The sequence below is a fragment of the Botryllus schlosseri genome, chromosome 11, assembly GCF_051294905.1.
Source record: "Botryllus schlosseri isolate E-star chromosome 11, Bs_hap1, whole genome shotgun sequence".
Lineage (NCBI taxonomy): Eukaryota > Metazoa > Chordata > Ascidiacea > Stolidobranchia > Styelidae > Botryllus > Botryllus schlosseri.
In genome coordinates, this window is record NC_137246.1 from 19085137 (window position 1) to 19107611 (window position 22475).

At 40.9% G+C, this 22475-nt stretch overlaps 3 protein-coding genes and 1 long non-coding RNA gene across 7 annotated transcripts in view; 2 read left to right on the forward strand and 2 right to left on the reverse strand.

Moving 5' to 3' along the window:
• LOC145450254 (cullin-9-like) overlaps window positions 1-573 on the forward strand; it is a 40249-nt gene extending 39676 nt beyond the window's left edge. For all 4 annotated transcript variants that reach the window (XM_080328764.1, XM_080328765.1, XM_080328766.1 and 1 more), the window contains one exon: window positions 5-573. In XM_080328764.1, the coding sequence (XP_080184890.1) occupies window positions 5-78 (74 nt within the window). In that variant the 3' untranslated portion in view covers window positions 79-573. The remainder of the gene's footprint in view (window positions 1-4) is intronic.
• On the reverse strand, window positions 245-22041 carry LOC145450259 (DNA mismatch repair protein Mlh3-like). The gene is made up of 9 exons (XM_080328772.1): window positions 21745-22041; window positions 21570-21675; window positions 21444-21501; window positions 21055-21150; window positions 19953-20097; window positions 19738-19887; window positions 2175-2299; window positions 1174-1252; window positions 245-1074 (listed from the first exon to the last, which is right to left on the reverse strand). The coding sequence occupies exons 1-9, from the start codon at window positions 21974-21976 to the stop codon at window positions 884-886; spliced, it is 1182 nt and encodes a 393-aa protein (XP_080184898.1). The 5' UTR covers window positions 21977-22041; the 3' UTR covers window positions 245-883.
• LOC145450264 (uncharacterized) lies at window positions 6188-10213 on the reverse strand. The gene is made up of 3 exons (XR_013918466.1): window positions 8909-10213; window positions 7810-7885; window positions 6188-7629 (listed from the first exon to the last, which is right to left on the reverse strand). It is a non-coding gene; the product is annotated as an uncharacterized LOC145450264 (long non-coding RNA).
• Window positions 11967-19741, forward strand: LOC145450261 (carbohydrate sulfotransferase 11-like). The gene is made up of 2 exons (XM_080328774.1): window positions 11967-12361; window positions 18078-19741. The coding sequence occupies exons 1-2, from the start codon at window positions 12011-12013 to the stop codon at window positions 18738-18740; spliced, it is 1014 nt and encodes a 337-aa protein (XP_080184900.1). The 5' UTR covers window positions 11967-12010; the 3' UTR covers window positions 18741-19741.
• Window positions 22042-22475: the final 434 nt, after the last annotated feature.

Here is a 22475-nt window from a genome sequence, read left to right on the forward strand (position 1 = left end):
ACAGATTCGCCTTTCAGACTGGACTATTCCATGGGCGGATACGATTCGGACAATGACCTTTTTGATACGCTCATATGATTATCTACCTAGCATGATAAATAGCGAGTCACCGCGGGGCGAAAGATTCCACTGTGCAGTAAATCCTTCAATACTATTTATTGCGTGTCGCTGAGACTTTCCATCGTGCGTAAATATGGAAATGTGTTCAGTTCGCTAATTTCGCGCGTGTGCGATCTTGATTAGCGGTTAGGCGGCTCTGTCCCAAATCTGAGCTGTTTGTAAGGCTATTACTGCTATAGTGTGACGTGCCTCCGTTGTACCTCTGTTCGTGTGACGACTTCGTATTCGATGTAACTTGTGACGTGTTTTTCGTACATGTCGATTGCATTTTTCGCTTACCAATTGCGATGTGATTTCGTGGCTTCAATTGGCAGTGTTCGCGTGTTGTCACACTGTTCTTTTTGTGTCTCAGTTCTTCGTCCTATGCACGGGTTTTTCGTGGTTATCCTTTCTGGTAGCGTGTTCGCCGTGGGCTTGATCATTACTATTGCCAATAGAACTGAACATTGTAAATTTCCTGGTGCTCATTTTAGCCGTGCTGGTCGGCGTTGAGTTGTGAATTTCGCTTCTTAAGCTTGGAAGAAGGTCATGCATATGTCTATTTCGTCTACTGATGTGACGTCGTTCACGAAAGAATGGCTTCTGTTAACGTAGCCTGTAACCTGTTCTAAACCAAGGGAAGATCGAATTTACTGTGCTAGGATGGAAATATTACTTTTTGCTCTGCGATAACTCGACGCTAATTGCTGTGGCGAAAAACTACATTGTCGACTGTAGAAAACGAAATGTAAGAACGATTTAGGGTGTCGGCAAAGAGATGTTGTCAAGTCAGTTGAAGCTTTTTGATCCTGCTCAAATTCGGCCGAATCGTCGCCCTCGCAGGGCCCTGGTAGGCTATCGATGTCAGAGATGGCCTGCCGTGCGCGCATTGAAACGGTAGTTGACATGTTGCAAGGTCTGCAATGATCTTGCGACAATCCTCCACGCTCAACACATCACCGAACCGAATTGCTCCTGAAGATGCATGATGAGGCTATAGTCAATGTTCTGGACACGTTCGAACGTTGCGTTGAATAAAATATTTGTATATATAGTACTACTACTACTACTCACCGTGACATGCTTGCGAGCAGAGGATTTCAAATATGCAGCGAGGAGTCGATGATGATTGAGTACCGGTCTCTCTGAAAAGCTGAAATAATACGTATGCGACCATGCGTAGCAGGGGCGAAGTTCTAGCTTGGAATATGCGTTGCGTAAATTCCGTAAATGTCATCAAAATAGCCGGACGCGGCTTTTCGGATTGTTCGTCCGAATATTTGGCAGCATGCACCTTACACGTTTGTTTGCACGCCTATGTAATACGACGCCCTCGGGCAGGGGTCTAAAATCTAATTAGTGCGGCGACTTGGCCAAACTTTTTCTCATTATATTTCACCATGACAATAAGTTATAGCCTCACTATGTTTATTACTTATTTTTGTTGCTGCCGCAATAGCTTGACCTCAAGGCCCACGATTTTTTAAGGTACACTTGCTAAACATCACAGAAAGTCAAAACAGAAATGACATAATTCTGTTCACGAGCGTGATTTTGAATTGGAAACTTTTAGTGCTGTGCTTGGAAAAACCGATTCGCGAGTGTGTTAGGTACATTCGTACTCGATATGTGTCGAGCTATTTTGTGTTTCTATTTATATCACTTTATTGTAGAAACGTACGTAAAGGTAACATGGTTGTGATGCTGTCAGCATTGTGCGTCCTAGAGGTAAAGCAAACGTAGCACAATGAACATACCTGTTGCAAGAATCGGCGCAAGCGACTTTCATCGCTAATGTCGACAAATAGGTTATTGAGGACGACCAGCTTATAAGATCTTGTCAATATTTCTGACGCTCCATATTTTCTCCATAACCATATAATCAAATAAAAATGTGGCGTTTCGGCTGAAAATCTCTATTTACTAAGTGCGGCCCGCGAATGGATCCAGATGTTGAATGCGGCCGGTTAGCCAAAAAGATTGCCCATGGGCCTAAGGGAGAGATGAATTCCAATCCACAGGCATGAATTAGCTATATCACGTGGCGATCACCGTATAGATCTCTCTGGGCTTACCTGTACTTGATCCTTAATTAGCCTCTGAGTCAGCAATTTTAATTCCGATGATCTCCGAATCCTGTCTCCTAATCTAGCAGTTTTTTCAAGAAAAACTCGCGGTAGTGCGACGATATCCAAGATGCCTGCATAAATGTTTTTTAAGGAACTGTGTGTTTTAAATCATAAATTGGCTATATTTGGCTTTGTGATTGAAATCTAGATTAGCCTAGATATCGCGTCAAGAATACAGAAATAGCATGCTGCAGTCATTCCATACAGAAGCGTGACCCCGTATGGAATGTCGCGCGTGGTCAGTTATCACGAATACGGCTTAATGAGTTTGTTTATGATGACATAGACATTCTCTACTACTAGAATCACGGGTGCAGTGTCCACGTCCTCTAGCAATGATACAGACAACCTGATATTGTGGTTTTTGCAGTGACCACCAAAGAGGTTTCCTAGGAGCAGCACCCCAGCAAAGAATTTAATTTAGGTTGAATTGGAGCTAAACTTAACTAGGGGTCCATGGACCCCTTGGGGTACGAAATTCAGTGTAGAATTATAGGCTACTACTCCAGAATGAAAATTATTTCGCAAATCAAGATCAAGTAGAGAATAGATCATCCCCATCCTAAACCAAATAAATACCTGTGCTGCCTGCCGTCGGTTTGTCTTGTATTTTGGTTGGATAAAAGTCAGGGTTGTAATGACTCGAGTCTGAATCGAGTCACGATATTTTGGTGAATAGACTTGACTCGAGTCATTTTTTCAAATGCGTAAAATGACTCGACTCGAGCCAATTTGTGTATTGACTTGACTGGCACTCGAGCGATTGTACAGGACTCGAACCAAGTCATGTGACTCGCGACTATGGGACTATCTATATATAGTCTCTATACTATACTATCTATACTAGGACGGCCAAGACACATTTTAACTTTGAAGAATAGCAAAGTCACCACATTATTTTGGTATTTCGTCTAACAGTCCTAATACTTGGCGATTAGGATTGGTCAGAAACTGTAAAGACTGAGTAAAATTACGATAATTTGAATGCGAGCAGAGTTGAAAAAAGTGGGTTGAACCAAGTCGAACTCAAAACTGAGCACTGAACACAATGACTTGGACTCGGACTCGAGTCACAGGACGTACTATGACTCGGACTCGACCATTGACTCACTGACTTGGACTCGGACTTGCCTCGGTGGTGAATTGAAAATGACTCGACTTGACTCGAGTCAAAACTACAAAAGTGAGATTGACTTGTGACTCGGAACCTTGTGAGTGACTTAGTTACAACCCTGATAACAATAAAGACTATCGAGAGAGAGATAAACAATGGATGCCCCAGCAAACACATTACGGCAAGCGGTTATCCGTCGGATAACTTGTCCTTTGGCCCAGATTCATCCTAGTGCCATCCGGTTGCACCGAGCGTGTCGACTCCTGGTGTTATCCAGTGGGTGACCACTGACCATCCAACAAGTCATTTCTGAGTCACTTCCTGGCCACTGTAGGGACAAAGTCCGGTTGGGACCGATATCCATAGACTATCCACTGATCAACCCTCTGAATACTAGCTAGCTCCTGAACCTGCATATTTCCTTACCACAGGTTAGGCGACGCACAAATACACTTACACAAGATTGATTTTCAGGCAAAAAGCTTATATTATCGAATTGTCAACAATAAAAACTAAGCAGCAACGAGTAAAATTAACAACGGCTCTAAATCACGTCAAAATCAATCACTCACTCAAGTTCAAGACATACAATAAAGCAACAGGTGGACTCAAAAATATGACAAGCAGTCGATCAATTAATCAATCAGGCTAAAAATAGGATGACTACGAAGTATGTACACTGGGAGGATTACAGAATACCACACATACACAACTTATCAGAAATACCAGAGGTTGGCAAGTTTTGAAAATCATTATAGGCAATAATAAAAACTGCAGCAAAGTAAAGCACAGCATTGAGTCAAAGCAACAATAATTGTCAATCAATCAAGGTAAAGAAGCATGCACACTAGAAGGATTACAGAATACGACACACGGACAAGTGTTGAAAAATTAAGATAGGTCGAAGCAATTGCCTAGAATTCTGCCTATGAGAATAAAACAAGACACGCACTGCATTACACATGCACATTAGGGCTCTTCAAAAATAACTTTTTTTCTCAAATCTACTTGATAAAATTGTTAGGTTACCTAATATAAGCCTACACACAAAATTTGGTTCAATTCCAGCCAGTAACCGCTTTGCTACAGGAGAAGAAAGTTCCTATTTATTATATAAAAATAAATAATAAAAAATTTGAAAATTTTCTGTTCACCCCATGAAAAAGTTAGGCTGTCTATAGAAACGATGCTCACCAAATTTGGTTCAATTCCAACCAGTGGAAGTGGAGTTATTGCCGTCGAAAAATTTGGATTTGAATAAAATAGTATTTACGGTGAGCACAACTATAATAAATAAACAAAGAATCGGTCACCGTAATTACTATTTTATTCAAACCCAAATTTTTCGACGGCAGTAACTCCGCATTTTTGAAGAGCCCTAATGCGCATACACAAATGTATCAGAAAAACAGAGGCTGGCAAGTTTTGAAAATCATTATGCCAACAAGACATAGCGATACATTCAAAATTGCAGTGCAGTAAAAAAAGCACAGCATCGAGTCGAAGCAACAACTGTCAAATCAAGTCGCAAAATTACGTTCACTATATGAGAATACCATAGGAAAAAAAATTCAAAGTGGCAGGTTGAAGTTCTTCAATGACAGTAAAAAGACATGCACCGTTGCACACTAGGGAAATATCCGTTGATATTTAAGAATTAAGATGGCAAGTTTTGAAGGTGAAGAGGTAATACGAATAGAGATACAAAAAAAAACAGGATGTTTTATTCTGGTCAATTGCTCGTTACGACATCCTCCATGTGCAGATCTGTCACACATTGAGCAAGGTGCAGTATAACAAACAAAGCACTTCTACTCGGGTTTCGCCTACTTGTACTGCATGTTTTTTCACTACTTCTACTTAGGTTTGTCAGACATAACCAGTTAGATAGCTCCTAGAATGTAGTAAATAGTGAATGCAATTTAGAAATCGCACTATAATTGGAGTGCCATTATATATTTTTCGCGTACATCCTGCAGTTTTGAAAGCGGCCTCTACCAACTGCAGTAACCTGCAAGTGTGCGACTCGTTCTACTTTTGGAAAATACTCAAGTAGTCACAATTTCAGATCCACCTTTACTTGAGCAGCAAGGATGACTCACTTTCACCCCTTTTTGATCGTATATACCGTGTCTAGAGCGGATGAAAATAATAATCAGCAGATTCAACTGTAACTTGTAAAAAATTCCACAGCAAGCAATGCACACTTGCAACCAACAATCTCTCTAGCTGGAAATATCTTCAATCTTCATACAGGTTCAACTTGCAACGAGGTCAAAAGTTGGTATGAGGGAAATGACTTTATACTGCATCCTCTTCCTTGTTTGCGTAAGACTGAGACAGGATACGGACTTGTTCTACATTCTTGTCCTAAAATAATTAGCAAGAAAATCATTACAAGCGAACATGAAACGATCCTTCAAAATGCTGCCAATTCCGAACGCCTTGCAAAATTCATTCAAACACTGACAAAGTACAGCATACTATGCATAAACGCACAAATCATGAATATTAAAATTTATGATCATTATGGAACAGTGGACACTAGGGGTGTTCAAAAAAAACTTTTTTCAAATTTGATTGGCTTAGCTGGCAAATCATTAGGTTACCTAAAATACCTTGCACAAAAAATTTGACTCATTTCAATTCGCAGATGCTGAGGTCATCCAATTAGAAATTTATATCATTTTTCAAATAATAGTATTTACGGTGAAAAATTTCACCACTCCGACATGATCAAAATGCCTAAGATGTAGGGATGCTTTTTCCCACTCATTTCCATCTTTACAGGGGCCTATGGTAGAGTTTGGATGAAGACATCGCCAGTTGACGAATAAAAGATATGACACGGATTAGCTGGAAATTAGTAGACTTCATTGAAATAGCTAATAGACACGTTCAAATGATGGTGATATACTTTGCAAATAAACTACTTTTCACACTAATATTAACGACCACGAAAATGAAAAAAAAAACTGACACATAGGTAAAACAAGGGTAAATATATGAGTATGGTCATGGTCATAGGCGCCGAGTTACGGGGTGGCACCCCATTCAATATGCTGAAACGCCCGCCGTCTGCGATTTCAAATTTTCGTATATCTCTATTGTCTAGTCATCTAGATACGACATCAGCGCTGTCAATGAGCAAGTCCGTGATATCGCGTAAATGCCAACAATTTACCATTAACCGATACACACGCAAATAATTGAATACGCAGCTTCGTAGGCGGCGACAAACTAATGCTTGAAACGCTCCAATAAATTGTAACCCGGGATTTCGACATGCATTTGTCGTGTTGTCAGACTAGGTTCCGACCCATTGTGCTGTATTCAAGTTGGTGAATTACTGATTAGATGCGCCAGGTGAGGCCTACAATATTCGTATCGTAGGCCTCGGATGCGTGCTTTTTCGTCTGCTATCATCTGTAGGCTACTAATTCTTGTCTGGTTTATACACTCGCATTTTCTCAATGTCACGTGTCGGTGTTTGATTCGTTGATAATACTGCGCATTGTGCAGTGCAAGGCGTTGAATCACGTTGTCAAATAGTGATGCAACACGAGGTTTTCTGTGGCGTAAATTCTGAATTTATTCGATTAGTTCGAACGGGAACCTTCTATTTTCCAATACAATAAACTTCATTGCTGGACGGACTGGAGCTCAACCATATCGCGGATCGAATTTCAAACCGACGCGCGACGCTATAATCGCTGGCATGAAATATCACGTGCGCCAGGCTATGCCTGATATCGTTACCAGCATGAACTATCGAGTCTACAGCAGGACTGGCGCATGTGATAACATCGCTGGCCTAAACTATAGCATCTGCTACAGACATCATATGATTTGCCTGCTATCTCTACTTATTTGATTGTTATGTTATACTGGCTTAAGACTGCCAGCGTCAAATTGAATAAACCTGAATCTGCGCAATTGGCCACGAACAGACGCAAACGAACGTAATTGATTCGCGCTAATACTGAAACATCAGAAGATGCATGTACTTAACCGTAATAAATGATGCTAACTTGGTAAATTTGAAGAAATTTCAAACCCCTCCCTTGTTTCATCTGGTCACCCTATGTAGAAATAGAAGTCGGCGCCTATGAGTATGGTTATGCAATATAACCATTATCCCCTCTGCGCAATATATTAAGACAATCAATATTGCACCTACCTCGTACTGCTGATTTCTGTTTTTGGATGGTGCATGGCGCAACACCGATCTGACTTCAATCTCGTAGTCCTTTTCCGGAACAGTCGTAGGAATATTGCAACAAGCACCTTAACAGGAAGATTATAGTAAACAATTTATAGAGACGACAACTAGTTCAACCTACGATATATAATATATTGTATAAACTCAGTGCAAACAGAGCTTTTTTCCCAGTTCTGCCCAACTTTATCAGTTGCCACTCTATTGGGAAACTCAGGGCTACTCAATTAAATATACCATATACTCACCATTTCCAGTAGGAAATTCCCAGCAGAATGAACCTAGACGACTCTCCAGGAAGGGCTACTTGCTGAGACAACGTATCTGAACAGATAAATAACAGTCAGTGGCAACTCAAACACGCAATAACGGGCATGGGTTGATTAAACGCAGTCAAATAATGGTAATCTTATAGCTGGCGAACAGAGCGCAAAATTTAATAAAACAGGTCTCAATATAAAGCTACTTTCGCACTGATTCAGAAAATATAAATTAAAATCTGGTACGGGCACTAAACCCCCCGAAAATTGCTTTTAAAATCTGCATTGTTTCTAACAAAGGTAGCGGCAGTAGACAATGACAAATCAAATGTCTAGAACTGATTGTGACATCATTGAACGCCTTGGCGAAGTCGTGCTGAATATAAATAACAATGAAATTCAAGAACCGCTGTGCCGAATGGAACAAACTGTTTTGTAGATCGGCCTGTTGCGTACCAAGAAATACGCGTTGATAGTAAATTCTACGATATATGTTTAAGCTTTTGTGCTATAATTTATACTTATCCAAAATTTTGAATACGCGACGACGCATAAAATACACAAACTATTCACATTACGACTTATTTGCGCTACAGCCATTGATACGACGCGCTATACTCTGAGAATCACGGGGAACACGGCAAGCGACTTCGCCAAGGCGCCTGCCCAATGATGTCACAATCAGTACGAGACATTGAACGGTCATTGTCTACCGACGTTACAATTGATAGAAAAAATACCGACTTTGGCCTTTCGAGGGCGATTTCCGGGGCGTTCCAGTGCCCGGACCAGATTTTAATTTCTCTTTTCAGAGTCAGTGCGAAAGTAGCTTTCGATTGAGACCCGTCTAATTAAATTGTTCATTCTGGTCGCTAGCTCTAACATTAACGCTGAGTTATCAAATTGGAAGTTTCTACAGTCATCATTGCATGAGCTGAGCATAGAAAATTTCAAATAATTCATAACTTACATACGGTATACCCAGCTCAGCTTTCTAGACTATAAGAGTTGAATAATTTTTTTACAAATCAAACGGTCATAACTGCAGATGCTGTTTTGATACCACATGGAGGAAATAAGCTCTAACCTGCATTTGGTAAATTGTTGATGCACTGTCCGTAAAATCATGACATTACTGGCAGATTTCTTCCTTCACTTTTCTTCAAGATGCTGAGATTTCTTTTCGAACTGTTTCGCCCGAGCTGCAGCAAGATCAGTATCACTGGCCGGGTTGGAATCCCGGTACGTTTAGCGTAATATATTTGGTGTGCAGTATCACACCGTGAGAACAGTTAGTAGAATCTTTGGTGTGCACGAGACACCGATTCCATATTGGATCACTGGTATCAGTGGAACATGTGCGTTTTCTTTGAATCTTCTCGTGACCACCCGAATCAGACCTTGAATCGGAATCATATTTGGTAGATCTTCGTATCCGTCGTCTTTTCCCCGCATCCGATGCCGAGCTATCCAAGTTAGTATTGCAATACTCAAAGCATAGCGCTGGCCGCTGGGTAGAATTGAATATCGGTACTTCAATACTACAATTTGGAAGCCAAGCATTAATATCATGATTGAAATACCAGCAATCACGACTCTTGAGTAGGGATGTCTATCATTCAATTTGGGTTACGGGTCTCATTCAAAAATTCTGATAGCTTGCGGTCAGTCAAGTGTTACCTTCCAATCCATTTCCAGTTATTAATCACAAAACAGTAACTCTTACCTTATGTTGATCAAGAAATCAGGTTTGGTTACAATAAAAGGACGTACTATAACAGTATCAACTCTAAACCTACCTACCTACCTATACCGAACATCCGTCATAATAGCTCTTTAATACTATATAGGGATTCAATAACCAAGCGCATTTTCGTTGTGCACATACGCCACTTCTGACTATAACCGTATCATTATCATTGACTGACTACACTGCTACAACCAGTGGTTATGGTTATATAATCACCGAGCTAAGTGGCACACAGCAAATGTCGAAAATGCTTCTCGCCGCTGACAACAATTCACTTCAAAGAATCACGGTTCAAACTTCCCAGACGAAAATTTGAATCACGTGAACTGGGCTCACTGCGCAATGCGCCACTGCGCATATGGATGAAAAAGGCTAATGATCTCATTCACTTCACGCATGGCGCGACGCACGAGGAAAGCTCGTCAATCGTTGAGTGGTATTCAGTGGGGTAACATCACTTAGCTATATAACATCGGTAAAACATTATGAGGTACAAAAATTGTAATTGTCAAATTGTAAAGTTTATTACATGCTCGAAATAAAAGTACGAAAGAGAATGTACCATTATCGAAGTCGATAATAGAGTATACCAATATTCAATATACCAGCATATAATCCCTGTAAATTATATGGCGATCAAGTCAGATTCACTATGCGCAGTCGCCATTTCTGCCGACCCATTGAACGCATTCAAGTGAAAAACGCTAAACATCTCACGGCATGACGCACGCGAAAAGTTCGTAACATCTTTCGGAATTGCGAATGTTCACCGCAGGAACAAACAGTAACATGACAGCTAAAAGGGCACAGAAATGGCAATGTTTAAAAGCTTGAAATGTAGGCCCGACAGTGAATATTGACCGTTCAATGCCAGCATGCATAATCCGGTTACGTGACGTCGCTATGAAGAATCACGTCCAGTGACGATTTTCCTTCAAATTCTATTGAAATATTTTGAAATACTGAAATGTGTGCAATTTGTGCATATCAGCGTCGGGAGTTATTGAGAGGTTGACTTTATAGCTGAAACAAAATGGAGCTATCCTCACACTGTCCGAATATGATATCCATTGGAATTCTGATTCGCGCTTTCAGTGGACTATCCCGAATATCGGTGTGTAAACGTGCGATTTTCTTTCAAACTGTACTCTTGAAACATTTTGAAAGGATGAAATATGTGCCCTTATCAGCAATAACTTGAGTGGTTGACTTTTTAGCTGATACAACATGGAAATATCCGCACACTGTCAGATTATGATATCCATTGGAAATTGAATTGGGACTTTTAGTGGACTATCCGAAATGATTTTCTGTATGTATGTCCTAGGATATCCGAACTGGACATTTTCCAACTTGGATAGCCAAGTATTAGCCCACGTCTGTCCAACCGGACACTGGGACACTCGGACACTGCTTGGATAGCCCTAGGCAATTATGTGTTTGCTGGGGCGTGACTGGAAGTCGTCCGAAAAGAATACCAAAAGGCAAAGACTAAATGAACATTACAACATTCATTATCATGGCGCAAATAACCTGATTATCCAAAATTGTTCAATAAAACAAACAAAACTGCCCTAAAACACCGTCCGTATCAGAGAAAGTACCATCCCGATCCGCCCTTATCACCAAAAGTATGAATCCGGCTCCGATCCAGCCAAAAAAGAAGAAAAATATCCGGCGGATATCCAGTCCATGGACTATCCATGCCCCGCTCTGGGAGGGAGCCCAGATAAACCCCAGACACTTCTTAACGTGCTGGTGGTTTTACTGACTATACTGGAGCCGGAGCCTCTCGCGTCTGTGGCGGTGGATTGAACAACTTCGCGATCTTTTCAATGTCTCCTGCAGTAGAATATCCAGCTACATCGATAGTGAGAGGTTACTGTTACCATAAGCGTAGCTAAGTTGAAAATTTGAAAGGGTCATTCATGTCACTGAGGCTCACCCCAATTACAAAGTGTTTCGAAAGGTAGCGATTTCAGAACAAGTTTATAGCCACACAAACACTACATTTCGGTCAACAATATCTCGATATCACAAACTTTTCATTGACGGTCGTGGGTATATCTATCAATCAGATTCGTCCCAACAAATTCACGCCTTTGATGAAACTACTTAATCTACCATTTCAATAACGTTACAAAGCGAGAGAACACTAATAAAATTCTCGTAGCTAAATCCAAGGCAGGAAACAGTTCATTTATCTCGACCTGGCGCCCGTTCTACCGCAATTCAACCCGACTTTGTTTTCTCTACTTTACAGACCTTTTCGTATCGAAAGCGGACACGATACTTGGCAGGAGTGATGAATGCGACAATCTTTCGCCCGCACAAGGCGTCTTGTTGCGCTTTTCCAAAGCTCTTTCACGTCGCTAGCATGACTCCACGATTGTATCTGTCACTATAATCACGATTCCTATTCCTGGTATTTTAGTAATCATGCTGTATGAAGCATTGTGCAACTATATTGCCGCTGCTGCTGTGAAAGGTATTGCAAAAAGGATGGGGAAATATGTGATAATCGCCGTGATAGCAATTGGGGTATTCGCCGTTTCCGGCGTCCTTATTGCTTGTATGTGCTATTCACAAACCACCGAAGAAGAGATCGAATTAGCGATAAAAGAAACGAAGCCAGATAAATTGTCGGTGGAACAGTCAGGACGATTGAAGGTTGTAGCAGACTGGTGCAAGAAGCTTAATTGGTTCCTAAAGACGCAATCTTGGGAAAACTCGATTCCACACCTCATTGTGGACGACGAAAGAAAAGTGATGTTCTGCGCGATACCGAAGGTAACGTATTAGTTACCTAATTGTTTCGTAGGCGACCTACGATTTTGACGTCAGAATGATGAACTAACTTAGAAGCTCCCATGCTTAAAAGTTCAAACTAACACCGGTGCATTTCCAGCATTCAGACTTGTACAAATATAGACCCTAACTAATGCTACCGGAACAGACACATATCAAACTCACTGTAAATTTTCTCATATCTCCAATCTGAATCATAGTTGAAATCCCGATAAGTCGTCCGGCGGAATGCCATCAAACTACATACCAACCTATAGCTGAGGTGTATCGATCGATATCCACCGCCAAATTTTCCAGAACAGTTGAAACTTCGATCTCTTCCAAGACTAAATTTAAACGGGCTGTACAGAATGAATACTTACATACTGGTGAATAGATTTGCTGTATGTACCCCGATACACGCATACACGTTCGGCATACCGATGTTCTACACGACTGCCTGGCATTCACACGGGATAATTTCGAATGCGCGTTTACTCAGTCAAAGCATCTGTTCGAGCTGGCGTTAAATTTCAAATATATTGCGCATGGTTTGCAGGTACTTCTCGTCTGCTTCAACATAAAAATAGTAAAATTATAGTTTCGCTACCATGAAATCGTCGCGACTCAATTCCAATCGCTCCGCGTCCGCGACCTATACGTTTGGTTATAAAAACCATTTTCAATTAACGGATCCGCGATGCCTATACCAATACCATCTCGACCCCCTTATAATAGATTAAGCGTGTGGCCTAAATGATAATTGCTTGAGCTAAGCGTAATTGGAAATATGTTATTGCAGATACCAACGTAGTATGACCGATTTATGTCATTCCAATCAACGCATAAATTGGCATTTTGTGGATTCCCTATCGATGCTGAATATCTCACTTATTGAAATGGGTGAAATTGAGGGATACCAAATACTATCGGGTAGCCAACTACGGTCGTAAACAATTTTATCATTGCATATAGTGAAACCTAATTAAATGTGGAAAATTGGGTGCTACGTCTTACCGATATACATGGTTGCCGTACTATCACCATCACGTGTGTCGATAAACACATCACAGCTCTATAACCTATAGTATTCTGGTTGACATATCGGGATTGAAGCTAACCAGTCAACTAGGTTTAGTTGTGCAATGCTCAACGCTTGGAAAAACGGAGGTCAACGTGTATTAGTTGAGGTAAACGGTGTAATTGACATGACGCATAAACGATGCGGTATCGATCTTGCAGCGTATAGACATGATGCGCCACAACCGTGCAGTGTGCAGCAATTCCTTGTAACCATATTCAACTACTTTAACTTCTATAATATGATATTGTTTCGCACAGCCATACATAGTTTTTGACCAATTTTTGTTTTTCATTTGCAAATTGTGACAATTTAGCGATACATGAGCTTATTACATAGGAAAGGCTCTTTCGCGAAGAATTATGTAGAATAATACAATACAGCCGTCAGGAAACTGGCACTGGTAAATATCCTATACTCAAAGCGCTGAAATATAATATCATGTGAAAGCAATACTAATTTTCTGTTCTCAAATGGAAAATTCCATAGCCAGTCTAAATCTGTCGCGAGACGTCCATCAACGTGCAACTAAGGTATTATTTTTACGAGTAACCCGCCATTGCAATTGATTCTCGCGTGTGAATATATGAAGCATGGCACACTTTGGAACAGGCATAGAAATATCATCGCGGTATGATTTCGAAATGACTTGACGTTTTGTTTATGCGTAACAGATGGTCTCTCCCTTCATATTTCTATCCTTCGCTCCAGTTTACGCCTCCTTAAAGGCTCGACAGTCGGTACGCAAGCGTCAATAATGCCATAATTTCATTAATGACAACTTGAACGTGGTCCATTTGATTCTTTTATTATTTTTTCACCCCGTGCTTCTGCTATTCATTTCTCGAGTAATATAGCGGAACACCTGCCATATATATGTTCGTTAACCTGTCAATTGCGGCGAATATAATCCCCGTGGGCGGAGGAGTTCGAATATATCGGTCAATGTTTGTACTTACGGACGTATCCAGTACACCATGTATAATATCTGGACATATTTTATTGCATTTCTTTTTCAACCCGGATATTTAACGAAAGCACATTAACCGCCGTTGCATAATCACACTCGTGAATTGACCTTTGGCGCAAGGCAGCCGTTCTTTTAGGTAATGGATATGCCAGACTACTGCCGACTGCTGGTAAGAGCGCTAAGGTACAGAATGCGCTGCCAATATTAAGTAACTTGTCTGACGATCCATCACGTATTATGATATATTAATTATTCCAAGCGCAATTACTATGTTAAATTCTGGTAGGAATGTGTAGATTGTGCACTGTCGACACTGTGGTCGACAACCTACGATCCGTCGATCAGTGAAGGTTCGCGAGGAGTTCGTTACTGGTCCGCAAAAAATTCATCTGTTTAATAGAAACTCTGACATATGTGCGCAATATGTAGATGTATAATGTGTGAAATACTGTTACATAAAGTCAAATATTTTCAGTTACGCGGGCCATTTTGATACATAATGGATTAATGGTATATCACTCGACTCGTCGAGGATAGAATAAACGACGATCGACATAAAACGGTGATCTAAATACGACTTCCTTATTTCATGCACGGGACTAATCCTAGCGATTACCGTTGTACACATCATAATAATATTCATGCATTTTCCGATCGTTCGAAGTAGGTATTTCTTAAAACCATTGTCTTCACTGTAATAAACCCTTTCATATTGCTACCAACGGCGTTCATTACAAATAAAATGCATAGGAGACGGCCCAAACGAGTTATCCTGAAGAAAGTTCTATACAGCTGCTTACACTCTTGGCGAAAGAGTGTGTATTCACACCTGTATATCACCCGTCATATACGGGTGTGAATATAAGCCCGTGGTACCCGAAACCAGAACGTACCTCAAACTTACACCACGGTATAAATCAGACACGCCATTTTGATCTAAATCAGTGCTTTTCAGCCTTTCACACCTTTTTTGTAAAGTAAATTTCATTCGCACAAACTGACCGAAAATTGTTATACAAATTGAAGATAAAGATTCTTAACAACATTTTGTTCAGATGTGCAACAAATTGGCTACTATGTAGCTATCAACTATCTCATTAAAAAGGTAACTTCTTCGCTCGTTTTGATTTCAACTATTTCACTAAAACCCTTCGGCCAAACAAGTTGTTGGGTTTTGTACAAGAGCGTCTACTAGTGCTTGGATGACCAGGTCTTAAAATCTGTTCTGCACTCCTATCGAATTTAATACTGGTAAGCATATTTTTAGACTACCACCAAAATCTGAGTTTTTGTGGCATCTCGCGACCCCAGCCCCACCCACGAAAAGGAATTCATTTTTAATATTACAGTAGTATGCTACGATTCTACGGACATGTATGACATATACAGAACGCGCACACCCCAATTCTATACCCAACACAGCTCTGCAAAGCATATCTGACGCACGCGACTTCAAGTTATGGTGAATTAAATTCCTCTGCGTGTCGCACTTGTAACTACTGTCTACTCAGATTGCAAGAACGGGACTATTCCGTGCCGACAACGGAGCATATCCATGTCGAAAGGTTTTTCCATCCAGCATCGGTCATTTTTTGGCCAAGGTTTTGTCGCCGCTTATGTTTTGGTACCCGATTTTATGAGCGGTTTGTTGGCCAAAACTTTACGTCTTCATGTGCCCCGACGCAGAAGTGGTTGGCCTCGAAATGAATGAGTCTCATAGGCCTGAACTCGCTCGTTGCTCACGCCTCAGTTCATCCCAACGGTCTTCGATCATGTTTTCCAGAAAAATCAGTCAGACAAATCTTATCCTGAATTCTCATGATAAAGCCATATTTTTTGCGTGTCTCGCTTATTGGCTATAGTACCCAACGCAATGACCTTGGATATGTAAGAAATATCACAGGATTTTTTGCAATAAATTCAAAAAATATTACTTACATATTTAGAGATAGCTCTGGCACCGTATCGACCCAAAATTATACCCTTTGCTGATATACTGTATGTCTGCCACTACACCAGCTTCCAAACCAGGCTGTTGGTTACGTAATAATTATAGTGCGAAAATAATAATTCACTGCAGCTTATAAGAGCTACGATTAGTGGTGCGTCGTAAGTTAAACAAGTTTTTACAATTGCGTCTCTACTACAACAGTTACACTGCCCTTGAATTTCCTATTAGGTTTATTTGAATTATTCCACGTCAGAAAAATTAACAATTATTTACGATTTTCATTCGCACTCATCCGGATTTTTTATTCCCACCTTTGTCATTCGCACTGCAAATTTTTTCATTCGCACAAGTGCGAACCGTCACACAGGTTGAAAAGCACGTAGGGATGCATACAGGTATGCACGTAACAACGTAGGATGATTGTATAACCCCGATATATTTCTGAGTTGGTTCTGTTACCGTGTACCCCCTTCTGGGTGTGAATACACACTTTTTTTCGGTAATAGTGTAGTTTTCCAATCTTACTGCAGCAATGCTCACCATAAAATTCCGAATCACATGCCTACAGCTAAATCTCTCGTGCAAGTTGCTGCGGTATATTGTAACATCATTTCCACAGACTTCTCATTGCACGATCGGGTTCCACATCCTCAACAATATGAAAGGGAGCCATTTTTCAGTGGTTAAGTAGGCTAGTTTTGCAGCATTTGGTTCGTTTAGGCATACTTGACCTCTATATAATAAGGATACCTTACAACAGATAGGGAGTGTCGGTTATTATTGCGTTTTCGCTTTCTCAACATTATATATCCGATCAACATATACTACACTCGCAACGGCCAGGTTATAGAATGTAGATTTTAAATAGAATAGCACGTGCATAAGTAACTTTGCATAAGTCTATACGCTATTCTGTTCTATGCATTCTCCATTCGTTTCGTTTTGAAATATGTCTCTGAATTTGATGACATTTAGAACCATCATAGCTAGGAAAATTACCATGCGCCCCTGTGACAGATTTTCGCAACTCTCCGCTCTGGAAGCGATGGACTTTATCAGATCAAATTCATTGTAAATCCATTACCGCCTGACATTTTCGCACAAATTTGGATTCTTCGATCGCCTCTCACCGCGCAAGATAGAACTATATACAAAGCCACAAAGATCTTTTACCACAATTCTAAAATTTCCTGAGAAACGCGAGGGATATCTCTAAACTTGGTTGAGCATAAATTTATTTACCCCTTTGATAAGCAAAATGGAGGACATTTGACTTGGAGCAATTTTGAGCCTTCTCGGAGGAAGTATGGTAACCCAAATACATATCATTCGATCTCGTATTTTAATGGTTTGTATGCATCCTTCGTGTTTCTCAAACAAGCTCCTTTCACTAGAAGGCGTCTGGCCTATCCAGAGCTTTATAAATTGTTGTATACAATTGAAAATACAGCATACATATTCCAATATGGCTTGTCGAACGACGTTTCATTGAAGGTGTTGGAGAATGACCCAATTTATAAACGCAAGACATCATTGTATCATGACATCAAGACACTTTTATCAAGTGTTAATTAATAAAAGCAGGAGATTCGTTAGTTCAATAGAAAGAATCATTGTATGCTGGTATATAGGCTATGTCACGGAAATGTATGGAAAATTGTATGGATAATACGGAATGTATGAAGACCAGATTGACACACGGAACTATTCGTTACAGGTCGCAAGCAGCAATTGGAAGAGAACCTTCATCAAAGCTCTAAACATTACCAGAAACGGATCGTCTGACATCAGAGACGTTCACGCCCCCGGGCTGCTACCCGACCTGCGACTCTACTCGAAGTCGGAACAGGAATACAGACTACGAAATTACTTCAAGTTCATGTTCGTCCGTCACCCAATGGAGAGGCTGCTGTCGGCGTACAGGAACAAGATAGAAAACAAAAGCGTGGCTATCTACAAGAAAGACTTCGGTCGGCACGCCCTGATGAAAGTCGTCAACGAGAAATCTCCCGCTGAACTAAAGCGCCAGTCTAAGAAGATCTCATTTTCCGAGTTCACAAACACCCTAACTGATCCCGCCTACACCCTTGCGCACTATAACGTACACTGGAAGCAATACTACAAACTCTGCCATCCCTGCTTCGTAAAATACGACTTCGTGGGCAAGATAGAATCCTTCGAAGCCGACCTGGAATACATCCGACTGAAAACGGGCGTGGATTACAGGCCTTCATTCCAGCATCATCGGCGAACCACAACTCCCGACGTTTCGCGAGAATACTTTCGGGCACTATCGAACAGGACCAGTCGCGTTCTATCGCAAATGTACAGCTTGGACATGTCCTTGTTTCAGTATGACTGGCGTCCCAAATCCCTGTGATTGCACTGATTGCGTGAAAGAGGGGAAAGATGGCAATCAGGAATGATACCAAGGACGCTGTTATAGTGGACATTAAACTATATGCGCAATTGTGCATGTAGGCCGAGATGGATGTTCGATTGATAGACCACAACATTTCTGTTTCGATACCTTCCTATCTATTCATTATATCGTAGGGTTATCATATTTTGGAAATCTGAAAAGATGACACTTTTTCAAAATTTTCAAACTTGCAAAACCGGAGGAAAATCCTGAAAAAATGGTAAATTTTATCCACTTCGCGATCGGTTGACTACAAAAAGGTCAACTTTCAGGCTCGACTCCCGAAAAATACATTTTTTTTCTTTCACATCATCATACGGTTGACTAAAAAAATGTCAACTTTCTCCCTCGGCGCCTAAAATACCGTTTTTCTTCCACATTATCAGGTGGTTGACTAAAAAAAGGTCAACTTTCCGGCTCAGCTCCCGAAATAGCCGCCGGAGCGTCACTACAGTGCTGACTTATTGTGTCCCAGATGAATTTGGCCCTACATCTAACCAATATTCTCAAAAAGAGGACATAATCTCAAAGAGGATATTTGGGCGTCCTCCGAGGACACTTTCAAAAAAGTCAAAAAAGAGGACAAATTCTCTTAAAAGAGGACGTAACCCCATAATATCGCTTTGTGTTTTGCATCGTATATTGTAAAATGTGTGACTGAGCGGGTAAAAATGATAAATACCCAGTGCCCATATATGCTGCATTGAACTCAATTCACCAAAGCCTTTCTGCAAGAAGGGTGAGCGTCGTATTGGATACCGCAGACCCCGAAACCAGAACTCCTTTTCATTAGTAAACTCTCATCCGTGTATGTATAAATGCTTGCATAGTTGTTCATTGGTGTCATGTTCGTAAGCTCACGAAAAGACACAATGAAATGGCGATTTCAACGCGATTACGCCGAAGGAAATTGTATTGCACGTCATGGCGCATCCTACTTTAACTATATACCTACCGCCTTTCAAGTCTTCCGTGATAAATTCGAGTCCGCTTTGCCGAAAGCTGTCCTTTAGTTCATGGGCCGCCAGTACCTCATTTTCATTAAGCTCGATGGTCAGGGGATTCTTCAACATTTTGCTTTTTATCTTATCTTCAACACGCAATTCTACCAACAAACATCAGAATGTGACTTGCATGATATTTTCTTAATCCTTTTTCGTCAAGTTTTACTTGATTCCAACAGTTCCAATCGAACCCTTTCGTGCGCGGCATGTTGATCGAAGAGAATGATGGCATTTGTAGAGTCATCGCTGAGACCTTCGTTGCCTTTCGAAACTGAGCACGCGATGAATTTCCCGTCTACATTACCTATGATCTAACGTGCGAAATATATCCATGCAGGATTTGATATGTCGAAGCCTTGTGCTTGTACAGTTCGTTTACGTACATTTTGTATTGCTATAGATCGTGAGCGGCAACGTTTGATTACATTTTGCTAGAATGCAGTCTATGTTGGCGTTGTACAGTTGTTGTTGTTGTTGTTGTTGTTAGTATTGTATATATGGTGTTCAGCTGCTATGGCCTTTTACACCAGGTCTTAAGAGTCTGGCGTTGTAGTTGGTTACGGTTTAGTGTTAGACCAGGGTTGTAATGACTCGAGATATGACTCGATTCGAATCTGACTAGAATCGTGATTTTTGGAGACTCGACTTGACTGGAGTCATTTTCTTAAAATATGGAAAATGATTCGACTGGAGTCAATTTGTAAAGTGACTCCACTTGTACTCGAGAGTCCTTGCGCATGACTCGACCAAGTAATATGACTCCAGACTCCGACGGTCAAGACTGGAATTTCACTGAATTCGAGGAATAGTAAAGTTACCACATTTTCGTATCTCGTCTAGCAGTAGCAGTACTTGGGAAATAGGGACAGAGATTATGTAAAGTGGGGAGAATTGTTATATTATTTGAATGCTCGCTCAAACACAGTTGCCGAGAAGAGGGTTGAACAGGATTGAACTCCAATATGAACAGTGAACACAATGACTTGGACTCGGATTCGAGTCGTCTCAATATTGCGACTCGGACTCGACCCGACGCTCCCTGACTTGGACTCGGACTTGACTTGGAGGTGAATTGAAAATGACTCGACTTTACTCGAGTGAAAACCATAAAAGTGAGATCGACTTGTGACTCGTGCCGTAACCAGTAGTAGAAATTAGGCATCAGCCGCCTTACGTGAAGTCGTACAGGCCAACAAACTCTATGGGTCGAGGTTTACGTGCAATCAATTCATCGCCAGCATTTGCAAAATATAATACATACAACATACCTTGATTTCGCGAAAGATTTCTCTCCTGAAAACCAGCGAGTTTGTGGAAGATTTGAATAAAGAAGACAGAGCTCGAGGATTCGTCTTGATTAAATCCTATAGGTAAAGTATGCGAAGACTTGTAAAATCATGACCGTACAAAAATGAGATCGCCCTATCTATCTTTGTACACCATTGTCTGAATAGGTGCATTGCAAAAACTTTGGACGTAGTTACATTCGTTTCATATCATAATGCCACCAACCAACAGTGTGCTTTATGACGCGAGGGTGTGCATGTGCAATGTGCATTGTACAAGAAGCATCATCGGATAAGACAGTTCAGTGTTCATTTCGCTCATAAGCAGCAAAAATGATATGATTGGTGAGTATATTTCCAAAACTACTTACATTGGGCGTTATTGGAACGGCCGGATTCTTCCAAATTTGTCCCGAAATTTGAATAGGTCTGAATAAGTGTATACATGCCGTTAAGGGTTGCGAAATCCAACTAAATAGCAATGCATTTTAGCCTACTTTGCGGCACTGGTCATTAGCTGGCGGCATTTTTTCGGCCTCGGGATAAATTCCTGTACATAACGCGGTCCAACTGCTTGATCAGACACTCCGGTTGGGAAATATTCTGAGTAAACGAAAAAATAATAAAATATTTTACCAACACATTATTACCTCGGTAACCGTGAATGCTAACCTTGCACTTGATTGGGCTCGGTATTAGCCGTCATTCCGGTGACAGTGTTTACAAATATTTGGCGTCCGGCTTTCTTATCGTACACCGCAACCCAATCTCGCCCCAGTGACTGTTTGTCGGGTGACTTTTTCGCTACAGGTTGTTTCGGCAGCGCTGCACTCGGGCTTCTTGGTTTTGCGCGTTCAATTTTTTTGCTGGCGGCTGGGGCAAGTCGGTGAGCTATCTTTCCCATCACGTACCCATCAGATTGCGCATAAGTCGCGGACGGGTATTGAACAATCTACATCAACAAATTAAACTTTACAGGCAACAGCTATCAGCCTATCACATATACGAGTGTATAATTTCAAAACTGTGTGTCTTGCCTAATCATAGACACTTTTAAGCAAGGTTGTTAGGTCACACCAAGCCTCACGATCAAACACGCCAGTTTCGCAGACCAACTGGACTTGAATGTGAGGGCCCTTCTAGTCGCAAGGGACATGCAATACAACACATTATATTACAATATGTTCCAACGGTTATGAAGTAGTACGTGGAAATGTTACGCTACTAAAAGATGTTTGGTAATCACTGGCGCAATCGTATTAAACAATGTCGCTGGGTGGCAGTCCCAAGTCCTGTAAAGAGTACAATATCACACTGGTCTAAAAATTTCGAAAAATCTTTACGCCAAAAATTTTAATGATTCATTCACACTAATTCAAGGTCGCTGAATCCGATTCTGTGGT